General features: G+C 43.3%; 1 protein-coding gene across 5 annotated transcripts in view; it reads left to right on the top strand.

Moving 5' to 3' along the window:
• The window catches only part of SLC6A9 (solute carrier family 6 member 9), a 732,913-nt gene that overhangs the window by 699,452 nt on the left and 21,112 nt on the right, over positions 1-12,349 (top strand). For all 5 annotated transcript variants that reach the window (XM_069642312.1, XM_069642313.1, XM_069642311.1 and 2 more), the window contains 3 exons: positions 6,875-7,009; positions 7,895-7,994; positions 10,630-10,730. In XM_069642312.1, coding sequence (XP_069498413.1) covers positions 6,875-7,009; positions 7,895-7,994; positions 10,630-10,730 — 336 coding nt within the window. The remainder of the gene's footprint in view (positions 1-6,874; positions 7,010-7,894; positions 7,995-10,629; positions 10,731-12,349) is intronic.

Genomic DNA, 12,349 nt, shown 5'->3' with positions numbered 1-12,349 from the left:
GGTTAGACCCCTGGGGAACACCAGAGGTAGAGAGGAAGATAGATGAAAAGAAGGACCCAAGTTGGACCTGGGAGAGTCGATCTGAGAGGAAAGAGGTCAGCCAGGCCAGAGCCTGATCAGTGATACCCAGATTTTCACGGAGACGGTTGAGCAGGATGGTATGGTTGACCGTGTCAAAGGCAGAAGAGAGATCGAGGAGGATGAGGACAGAGGGAATGTTGGAGTCAAGGTTGGTGATCAGATCGTCACGGATGTTTAGGAGAGCAGTTTCTGTGCTTCTGGCAGCTCTGAAGCCAGACTGGTGGTCATGGATACAGCCAACAGAATTGGAATGAAGGTTAAGTTGAGAGATGGCCAACTTTTCCAGGAGTTTGCCAAGAAAGGGAGTAATGGAAATTGGGCGATAGTTAGCTGGACAAGAAGGATCAGCTGTGGGTTTCTTCAGAAGAGGATGCACAAAGGAGTGCTTCAGAGGGGAGGGGAAGGATCAGAGGCAAAGGAGTGGTTGCAAAAATCAGCAAGGGCCGGAGCGAGCGTGTCAATGTGGTCCTTGATGGTTTTAGAGGAACAGGGATGAACCTGTTTTGAAGAGGCTTTCATAGATCGGACTTGTCTAGCAACCTCATCAGGGGTGAAAAGAGGAAAGGACGAGAAGGATGGTGGGGGGGTGGCTAAAGGAGGGTCAGCAAGCACAGATGGTGAGGGAAGAGGATGAGTGTGGGTGGGGAGGGTGGACAGGATGTCCTGGGTTTTTAAATGAAGTTAGAGGCAAGGGCATTGCAAAGAGCCTGGGAGGCAACAGGAGGGGTAGAGACTGCAGCAGGGTTGGCCAGCTCCTTGCAGATTTTAGAGTTCGGCCGAGTTGTTAGATGCTGCAGAGACACGAGCTTGAATATGGACTCTCATCTTGGTGAGGACAGAGTCGGTATTGCCTTTGTAGCAGGCGACAGGCCCGTTTGTCAGAGGATGAACAGGAAGTCCTCCATTTCCTCTCAGCTGCCCTACACTTACGTTTAAGTGTAGCTAGGTCAGAGTCATACCAGCATAGTTAGAAGGATGTCCAGAGCAACTGTGTACCTCGAGCAGAGTCAACCATGGGTCATGTCAAATCCTCTGGAAGGTGAGTGGAGCTTCAGCACAGTCAGTCACATGTACATTTGGAAGGTCAATGGGACATTGTCTATCAAAGGCTGACCAGGTTGTGACACGGTTGGTCATGTGCCAGGCTGTCCTTGAGAGGTCAGTGGTGGCACGTTGAGCCACATTTCTGATGCATGCATGTAGAAGAGCACTGGGATTGGAAGTAGTCCGGTCATGAACCACTGACTCTTGATGGCTGGTGTGGCAGGACGGAACTCTATCCTATATCAAGATTGTGTTTTCGTTAGTCCTAGGTAATTTGCGGGGCTAGTAGTTGTGGGTGGCCGTCTTCTGTGTTTTATTAGTGAAAGAGTCCCTTGTGCTCAAATGTGTTTGAGTCACTTTGGCATCAGACACTTCTTCGAAGACGCTGCGGCACTGGCACGATGCCCATCAGTTACTGGTAGCATGCCCACATAGGTGGGAATTGTCAACCCAGATGTTGTGTCGTCTGCATCTCTACGGGTGGAAAGAGTGAGAATCTGTCATTCAGGATAGTGACTCACGACACTGCGCTACCTGTTCATGCCACGTCCCATTGTATTGAAGAACTCCATGCAAATGTATTCAGAAAGCATTCTTGCTTTTTGCCCTCAAATTATCTTTGATTATTATGTTCTTGAGTGCTTCAATTCTGTGGTCGGGTTAAAAAAAATATTCCCCCCACCCCCTCCCCCATCAGGCTGTCCTTTGTGTCTTTACTGATGCTTTGCCTATGGAGATTAATGTATTTATTTAAGTGTTTGCCTGTTTCCCCTCATTGTAGCACATGGGCTCATTTGATACACATAATTATGTAGTGTTGGATTCACGTGTGAGCCTCACTGTAATTGTACAATGCTGCCCGGTGTGAAGTGGCTTTAGAATGTATCCATGGGCGCAATGTCCTATCTATGGGCAATGTCCTAAAAGTAATTTAAAGTCAGGGATATATTAATGCAGGTAAAACAGTAGCAATCCCCCTGATGGGTTTCTCTCTCACACCTGCCAGTGTATGGTCTACTTATCCTGGCCAGAAGTACAAGGTGGAGCAAGGACTTTGAAGACTTGTCCCTCTACTCGGCTCAGTGCTTCTCAAATCAGAAATGCCACCTTATGCAAGTAAAAAGGTAACCTCAAAGCTAACCTCAAAATACAGTATGGCCGCTCTTACGTTCAAAGACTCTGGAGAGAAAATATAAGAAAGCATTGTATTAAAGCGAAATGATTGCTTTAATAGTTTAGAAAAAAGAATAGGATTAGCATTTGGAAAAATTAGCAAAGTGCTATTTTTTTAGAACCAATATACAGGATGGAAAATGTATCTGAAAAGGTACTGGTGCCTGCTCAGTAGTCCTTCTAGCTATGCTGATGAATGGACATAGATTCTACTCACCAGGTGGGCAGGAGCTTCTGTGGGACCCATACCTATTTTAGAGTGTAGTGCGTAGTTTGTCCTGTCTTATCTCCACATGATGTCAAACAGCCGTTAGTTTTTCGCAGTGTCGGTGAGTATTTTTCTTTGAGTTCCTGTCTTGCATATACTTATCATGGGTGTGTTATGTAAACAAAATTAAGTGACTCCTGGAGTGTCAGTTTCCAAACCTAGTCTCTCCAAATCCCTCCCCCAACCCACTAAACAGCTTGCTACTTTCTCCCATATTTAACACCGCAAATTATGTAAACAACAAAATGACCATCTTGTCAAACTCCTCCGATTTCCTATCAGCTGTTTACTTCTATAATTAACATTGTACAATTTGGGCAGGATTTCATTGTGAAAGATTTCATTACAAGTGTAGACAAGGTTCATCCTTTCTCTTCATTTGCAAATGGTTTTGCCATAGTTGGAAAACAAAATTGTTTTCAATTAACTAACCAAGTGAATGCAGTATGTGTTCACAATATTGAAACGTGGATGCCCTGCTAACTATTAATAAAATACTGCTTCATGGTATAGGAAACCTCGGATCTGTTGGAGAAAATGCAGCTCAGATAATTGCCCATTATAAAGTGAACTGAGAAATGCACCAATCAAAAATGATGCCTCCTGTTGGATTGTAGATCTTGCTTGCGGTCATGATAAAAAGCCCCACTGTTTTAGGTGCAAAATACGAATACATTCTCTCATGCTTAAGAATATTTTTCAACAAGTGTAAAAGTTAACCTTATCGAGTGCAAAAAGTTCTGAGACTGGTTGGGGGATGCTAAGCGCATGCACAAAAATGCATAGAAGTCAGAACTTTTGCACAAAAATGCTAAGGCCCAAGAATGTGGCTATCAGCAAAAGAATATTCTCATAATGCCACGTGAAGAGAAAAGGCATCTGTCATTTTAAAATGTATTCCCTTCTTTTCAATGGTGAACTTCTTGGAAAATGAAATTCATATACAAGGTAGAACCAAAATCTCATTGATAATACCAGTGCCTTTCTTTAGCCGTGTTTTCACTTACCTTAGAATAATGCTGTGATGTATTTAAAACTTGAAAGAAAACATTCCGAAACATTCCTGAACCTCTTGCTTGGGATAACTTGAAACTGTTTATAAATTGACTTTTCTAATTCCCAACACCAGTTCAGGAATGTAGACACAAGATAGGAGGACACACAAGCTCAGATTCATCGTACTGAAACTGGTTTTTCACATTAAGTTTGTGGATACTGCCTGATGGCTGGATTAATGGATACACTTCAAAGAGATAGGTCAAGTATATAATTTCAGACCCCCCTCATAAAATCCATTCGCTAAAAGTCAAACCTTGACGGCATCGCATTGAAAATTGCAAATCTTTGTGATTTATATGTCAATAAAATGGAAGAGAGCCAATTGCCCATGTATCAAAAGTGACCTCTCGTGGCTGAAGTAAGCATCCTTTTAATTTACAAATTGAAGAAATGTCTTTTGTGTGCAATTTTAATCAAATATTTAATTTTGATGCAGTCTGATCAACACAATATTAGTTGCAGATTGTAGATAGAAAATGTGTAGTTTCAACACACATAAAATTCATAGGAAAGATTTGGAGAAAAATGGTAAAATCACTCATCTCCTGAAATATTAAACACACTGTGGACTTTCATGCATGTGATCGTGTGCACTGATCCATAGTATCTAATGATATTGTATTAATCTCACACATTTCATTCCAAAGTTATGTCCAGAAAACAAAACTGCCATTTTAAAATTAGGAGTTAGTTTACCCCTCCCTTTTACAGTCATGGGACTGGGAAAGCCACACCTCTGTCACATACTCAGAGGAAGAGTCAAGCAATATATAATCGCATCCACACATAATCGAGGGATTATTGATTTATATGAGGCAATGAACATTGCCGATTTTTGGGATACAGCTGGAAATGGCTGGAGAGAGAGGAAGCAATTTAGAGCGATTTACAGTTTGGTTTGGAGGCAGACTGTCCTGCAGAGACAGATGAGCTGCCCATATTGAACATTGAGATCTAGACAGCAAGCTGCCCTTGCCGAGGCAGTAATCCCAGGCTGAGGAGGTCCCAACTGATTCTCCAAAAATAATAACCCACCTTTGAAAAGTAAGTAAGAGAAACCCCAATATAAATCCAAATTGCTCAGAGTGCATGCTACATCTGGTGACTAGAAATCTGGGAAAATCTAAAATGCGAAGATACAGGTGCAGTCTTAAATATAATGCCCTGTAGCTCCGCTTTACATTGAATATGAAGCTACATGTCATTTCCTTAAAGCCCAATGTATTTTGTATTGTAAGGCGAGATTTTAAACTGACATTTTGGTGCAATTTAATTCCTGGCTCATACAGGTACAGAATTTCACCGACCATAGTGTATTTGTGACACATATTTATCGTCTTATGTGATAACGTGCAATCAGCAACCGATGTGGATCATAAATCAGATATTTGCACAGCCAAAATTAACACAGAGAAGTCATTATATTAGTAGAACATTGTGCAAAGTGTTACAACCCTTGCAGTCCCTTATTTTTAAATGCCCAGACAGACCTATGTGTAAAGTGAAAGGGCAAGCGTATTTTAACATGCAATCTGTTATTGGAAATAGCACATCTCCAGACCAAAACATACAGATTGTAAGTTGCACACACAAATTAATTGAAAGTGGGACATACATATTTTCAGAAGATTATGCACACCTGTTCAGAATTCCTGAGAACATTATTTTCTGAATCCAAACCTGCAGTTACCAGATGCAAGCTAGCCATTGTCTACTATTAAATTCACTGCACATAGCCAATACATTCACAAACTCACACTCTTATAGGGGAGCGAAGGCGAAAGAATATGTGCTTTAAATGTTTGTTCATGTAACGTTTCTCTGATACCATACTTGTGTTGATACTGGGGAAAACCAAGTGTTGACGTAGAATGATGGATTAGTCCATTTTAAAATGCCTGCGCTGGCCTAAAAGCGGAAATGTTAATAAAAATGCCAATTGTGATTTCTAGGTAGAAGCAAATATAGGAGTAGTGTATTTAATATGTATTTAAAATGTCTACTACCTGTTGGAGTACTGTGTAGAGAGATCATTTACATTGAGAAATGAATGCTTGCATGTAAAGCAGTACAGCGAGTCATACAGGCAGGACAAATCTTGTTTGATTATTGGTTTATGAGTCTGTTATATTGCAGTGATCTGCAGGGTGTAAAGCTGGAGACCACCTTGATTTAAAATTGTAATCCATTATATTAAATACGTTTTGAGTTTTGTGAAACATACTGTCTGTTTGCTTGCCCATAATTGCAGGGTAGGATTGTATCTCAGGGGGCATGAGATTGGGCAAGTCACCCTTGCGGAACCTATCAATAAACCTATCAAATGATATGTCTACAATGGCCTAATGAAATGATAAAGCATACAGTGAATGCAAGATATTATTGTTCGAGTATGTTTTTTATATTTTCTAAAATGTACACAATACTCATTGCAATTTGATTCTACTGCATGCTACAATGTTCTGTATTAAACAGACACATCGAGGCCTCAGCCCTCCATCCTATCTTTTGGACCCCAAATATAGTAAGATACACTTCTAAAATTAATGTTTTTCTTGTGAGTTGAACATAAACGAGGGTACATTTATAGCACATTGTGCGGCTTGTGAACTTTACTGGCAAGCAGTTTGATTAAGCATGTCAATATTTCTGTTAAAGTAAAGCCCACAACCACAGTCCCAAAACAATGAATACACCTCTGCAGATGTAGAATTAATACGTGTGTCTGTTTACGCGATATGCATAAAGAAAGCTTATTTTAGCCTTAGGCCTTGGCACAACCTTGGTACATGTATGCTGCAATATGAACAAATACTGATTTTTCTGGACTTGTTCCTTTTATATGCATGACAAGTCTTTCATTCAGTGTGCATGTTGTTCACATATATGATTTCTTCTAATAATCACAACATTAAGTGAAGCATACACTTAACAGCAGTCTATGCCCTGTAACTCTCTTGAAACATTTTACTTTCTATGTGGAATGACATACTAAACACTCAAAATGTAGGAGCAGTGATCCGCTTAACCCGCTTTACTCTCTAGTTGACAGTTACACATTGGTGGTGCTACTACTAATCTGCAAAATTTAAAAAGTGATAAAATCTCACAGCTAATTCCATTGTTTTTCTGAAGGAAACTTTTCAGAATTGAGGAAGGTGTTTGGAATGTTTCTCTTCTAAACTAAGTGCACGCTACATGAAGGATATCCTTTCTATTCATGTGTCCATCTTGTCGTTCTCTCTTCAGTTTTGTTTGCTTGAGACGCTGGTGACGGCCATTGTGGACGAGATTGGTAATGACTGGATTATCCGGTACAAGACCGTGGTGACCATGGGGGTGGCTGTGGTTGGCTTCCTTCTCGGTGTTCCACTCACTTCACAGGTAAGTCCCGGTGGGTGAGGAATCTGGCGTACTTGCTCCTCCTCTGCATAACGATCCCACGTTCTTCTACACTGGCCTCTTAGTTTGGAAAAGTAGGGTGCTCTTTCAGGGGGTTCCTCTTCTGTGCATTCTCTAAATGATTATTACTAGGCCGGTAAGATGGCTCAGCGAGTTGATCGCTCGCTCCTGCGATCTATGTGTGATCTGCAGCTACGAAACCGTGGAAGGCTAACTCAGCCTTTCATACTTCTGAGGTCGATAAATCAGTGCCAACTTCAGTTGGAATGACGATGTATAGAAAGATGTTCCATGTACAGCGCTTAGCCATAATTATTATTAGTGTATTTATTGAGTGCAGACCAAGCTCCTAGAAGCAACAGAGTGCTTTACATTCATGGGGGAAAGCGCACAGTGAGGTAAGCATAGCAAATAAATGAAGCCGGGAGCTAAAAGGGGAGGGCGAGGGTAGGCAATTGGCATCAAGGGATCTACAATGAACTGCAGGGGGGAGGGGAGACGGTGGGGAGCAGATTAGAGCCTCGGGTAGGGTGGGGAGTGCAGGGTCTCTGGACCTAGGTGTTAAGGAGGAGCCATTCCTTGAAGAGTAAGATTTTGAGATCTTTCTAAAAAATGTACTTTTGTACCCCGGTCATGCTCAGTGTGGTTGGGATCAAATGAATCATCAGCCCTGGCTTACTGATGGCTATTTTGGTCAAGCCATGTACAAGAAAATGTCCTTCTGTTTCGCCAGTTCATTAATATGTGCGGGAAATAGCCTTATGTCTTTAGGTTTTCTTATTTTCATCAGACATGTGAAATATTAACAATGAAGGATATTGACTGATCCTTTTTTCCACTCTCGTCTTTCTCGCCCCTCCACCCCAGGCTGGCATATATTGGCTGCTACTAATGGACAACTATGCTGCTAGTTTCTCCCTCGTGATCATCTCTTGCATCATGTGTTTGTCAATCATGTACGTTTATGGTAAGTAGCCCAGAGAACAGGGCTCACAAGCATTGCTGGCTCTCGGAAGCCCAGCTAGCCAGCTGAGTTGACTCTACTGGATGTATAACTCTTAATCAAGCCAGGGTTAAGGTAATGTCTTCTATATTTCATTAAACAATTTCTGCTGAATCAGTACTTGGGTACTATGATTTAAAAGTGGGCAGACAGAAATTGCTGGAGAAGTATATATATATAAGGGTAGTTATTTCTTTTTTAAAATGTTTACTTCTGTTTTAAAACGGTCACTTTCCGCAGCATCTGCTGGTTAGTGGGCAACGATTTAAAAACATCAAAACATGTTTTCATTGTGTAGCAAGTCGAAGGAGTAGAAGAGACGTGTTTCATGGGCAATTCTGCCGATCATGCTGGGGTAATTGCAAAAGATCATTCTGTCGCAGTTTTCCTGGAAATTCCACATTCTGGAAGAATTTGCATGCAATGACAACCGGTTTTGCATGAAGGGAGCTGGGAGGTATTTAGCTCATGCTTGTAGCGTATAAGAGCTTGGTTAGATTGACACCAACAGCTACTTGAAGCTTCTTTTGGTTCCCCAGGCCAACTCTTGCCGAACAAACACAACTGTGTTTATTAAACTCTCTAAATTTGGGACAATCTATAAACATATATCAGGACACATCTATATGCCATTTAAAGCATAATGGGACATAAATAATGAACACAAAGAAATGTTTGCATCTTATGTAGAAGTCATATTTGCAGAACAGTATGTACTAGCTCCTCGTTCTCCAGCGGTAGCTCCTGCTCGCTGGTTAATGTTAGATACCCAGGAGCTGCTTTTAGCTCCTGCTTATCCAATCTGAATTTCGATCCCTGCAAGGTATTGTTTAAATCAGGGGACTGGAACCTGTAGCTCTCTAGATGATTTGGCCTACGACTCCCATGATCCCTCACCATTGACTATGCTGGCTAGGACTGTTTGGATTTGTAGTCCTCAACATTTGGAGAGCCAAAGGTTGCAGACCCCTGGTTTAAATGTCCGAGTGTTGCTTTGAAAATATAGATGCCAAATTATGGATACCACGTCTACAAAATCGATAATTAAAAGTGGCATCCACAGCATAGACTGACAGTCCCGCTTTTTAAATGGAACATTGTTGCGGCGTTCCCTAATTGGAAAAGTTTGTAAATTCGTTTTGATGCAAAGAAAATAAGATGGCAGCAGATTGCAGGATACAGGAAAAGCAGCCGCAAAACAGAGCAGTGTTCATAAAGTTGAGTTTTGTTTCAGGCACCCCCTAGCAGTTCTTCAGTTTGAATAGTGTTTAAGTCAAGAAAAAGACCCAAAACCCCCCGAAAATGGAAGCTAGGAAATCTGACGTCCATAAACTGCACACAGTTTCATGTATTTTGCAGCCTGAGAAAGTTTCTTAAACTTGCAGATGATATTTTTGACTTTCCTTGAGAATCTCAAGGATTCCACACTCCACACCAGGTGGCCAGAGAGGGTTTCTGGGCATCTCCCGGGCTCCCACCCTAGCCTCGTGTGGCCAGGTAGGAGTTGTTGCTCATCTCCAAGACTGTCAACCTCCACACTATGTGGCCAGCTTGGGTGTTTTGGGCCTCTCCAGAGCTCCCACCCTTCACACTATGTGGCCAGCTTGGGTGTTTTGGGCATCTCCAGGACTCCCACCGGCCACACCAGGTGGCCAGGTAGGGATTTTTGGTATCTCCAGGACTCCCACCTGCCAGACCAGGTAGGGATTTTGGGTATCTCCAGGACTCCCACCGGCCACACCAGGTGTCCAGGTAGGGATTTTGGGTATCTCCAGGACTCCCACCTGCCACACCAGGTGACCAGGTAGGGATTTTGGGTATCTCCAGGACTCCCACCGGCCACACCAGGTGGCCAGGTAGGGATTTTTGGTATCTCCAGGACTCCCACCTGCCAGACCAGGTAGGGATTTTGGGTATCTCCAGGACTCCCACCGGCCACACCAGGTGTCCAGGTAGGGATTTTGGGTATCTCCAGGACTCCCACCTGCCACACCAGGTGACCAGGTAGGGATTTTGGGTATCTCCAGGACTCCCACCTGCCACACCAGGTGACCAGGTAGGGATTTTGGGCATCTCCAGGACTCCCACCTGCCAGACCAGGTGACCAGGTAGGGATTTTGGGTATCTCCAGGACTCCCACCTGCCACACCAGGTGACCAGGTTGGCATTTTGGGCCTCTCCAGGGCTCCCACCCTTCACACTATGTGGACAGCTTGGGTGTTTTGAGCACCCCCAGGACTCCCACCCTCCACAGCAGGTGGGCACGTTGTGGTTTTACAGAAGATCCAATTGTTGATGTGCCTTCCATTTTGGCCTTAGGCTTCAGAACCAGAAGGAAGGGGAATGTACCTGTCGTTTTTACCTAGCAAATGACTTCTATCTTCTTATCATGGAAGTTGTTAACGCCCATCATTTGAAAAAAGGAAGTATTTGGACTACAGAAATATGCAATGTGTTGTAAAAAGGTGATGTTTATGCTTGCACTTATGATTGCCTCTCCCAAAAGGTGGCCTGAAACATTGGTCACCAGTTATTTATCCACATTTCATCCAGATGTGCACTGCTGATTGCTTCGCTCTTGTGTTCTCCTCTTTTTCAGGGCACAAAAATTACTTCAGGGACATTGAGATGATGCTGGGGTTTCCTCCCCCGATCTTCTTCAGGGTTTGCTGGCGGTTTTTCTCCCCGGCAATCATTTTTGTAAGTGTGCAGCCAACAGGAGGGAGGGTTGTGTGTGGTCTCTTGGTTGTGGCGAGTTCTCTGGAATGTTACCATCTGAGGGCCACAGTCGCTCTCCACTCACTTTGTCGCGTGGAATGTACGGAAGTGATTTGAAATTGAGGGGTCACTGCAGGGCAGGCGGTGTGGGAATGCTTATGAGGGCTGTTGCAAGAATTCTGTGCATCAGTTCTCTACTGCGAAGTTTAAAGATGTTTCCCAGTGTCATTACTGTGCAAAAAGGAGTTTGGATGAACTATATACAGCAATTTAAATTTTGGTGGTAACCCGTAACCATAGACTCGCGTTGCAGGCAAAGGATACATCTTTTTAACTAATTGCTCACGGAACTGCTACTCATCTAGCGGAGGTATTCCAGGGTTTTGACCTAGGTGTTCTGTTATCTGGCTCTCAAGAGCAAGATCCAATCGAGGCCTCTGCTCGTGACCCCTCTTCATCTGGAAGTGGAATTGGCTTCAATGATGCTCCCCTCTTGAAGGTAGAGAATACTTGAATGTAGATTTAAAATTGTTAAAAAAATATCTTGCCTGGAATTACCACTTCATGGTATTCTCAGGCAATGCTGGGAAATAATGTTCGACAGTCCTCTTGGCAGAGGTTACCGGTTGGGTGATGGAGAAGAGTCTTGCATCCTTTAAACCAGGGTTGTCCAACCGCAGCCCTCGAGAACCAAATGAATGCCGGGTTTTCAGGATACCCCTCATTAATATTCATGAGATACATTTGCATACAATGATCTAAATGTCTGCACATTTTGGGATTTCCTGAAAACCAGAGGCATTGCTAGGGTGTGTTTTAGGGGGCAATAGCCCTTGGTCTTTTGGCTGTACCCCCGGATAGAATCTCAGGGTCTACAACCAAAAGGCTAGCTAGCCCCGGGTCCCGACGGTCCCGACATTAGCGTAGCCCCAGATCTTTTCCAAATCTAGCAACACCCCTGCTGAAAACCTATCAGGATTCCACTCCTAGAGTTGGGCAGCTCTGCTTTAAACAAACAGGATTCAGGGCAGGCTTGTCAACCTCTCATGCCCACTTGACGTGTCATTCGTCGACTATGCAACCACATTCTATAGTTAATTGCACAATAGTGTAGAAAAAATCACAGAAAACGGGCTCCATCCCAGTCCTACCATGAATGATAATGGCGACTTTATTACAATAGTAACAACTGCATCTGTTGATTAACTGCACCACAGCGGCTGCCAGGCTTACACTCCTGAACATCTGAAAGATCAGTCCTCATCTCTTCACTCTACTAAAGCTCTCCTCTTCACCCTTGCCCTCAACAGGCTAGAATCCTGCTCTAGCCTCCTCAAGGGACTCACTCTGTATTCTTTACCCCTCTTGAGAAGAAACTGAAGTATGACACCTGCACCCTCTTAAACCCCCTGCAACCCTCGTCCACCTTGTTTAGGTGCCACCATGCTCCTCACCTAGATACTCTAGCATCCAATGCTTCTTGTACTCGGTTGTAAGGCGCCCATGCATGGGTTGCTCCGCCAGCTTGTATGTCCTCATGGACACAGCGTCTTGTCAAAGATTTTGTCTCTCTATAAATACAAATGTTGATGTTAGGCTGG

This window comes from Ambystoma mexicanum, chromosome 1q (assembly GCF_040938575.1).
Source record: "Ambystoma mexicanum isolate Mex_15411 chromosome 1q, UKY_AmexF1_1, whole genome shotgun sequence".
Taxonomy (NCBI): Eukaryota; Metazoa; Chordata; class Amphibia; order Caudata; family Ambystomatidae; genus Ambystoma; species Ambystoma mexicanum.
The sequence above is the reverse complement of the archived record's forward strand: the minus strand, read 5'-3'. Positions and strand labels throughout refer to the sequence as shown.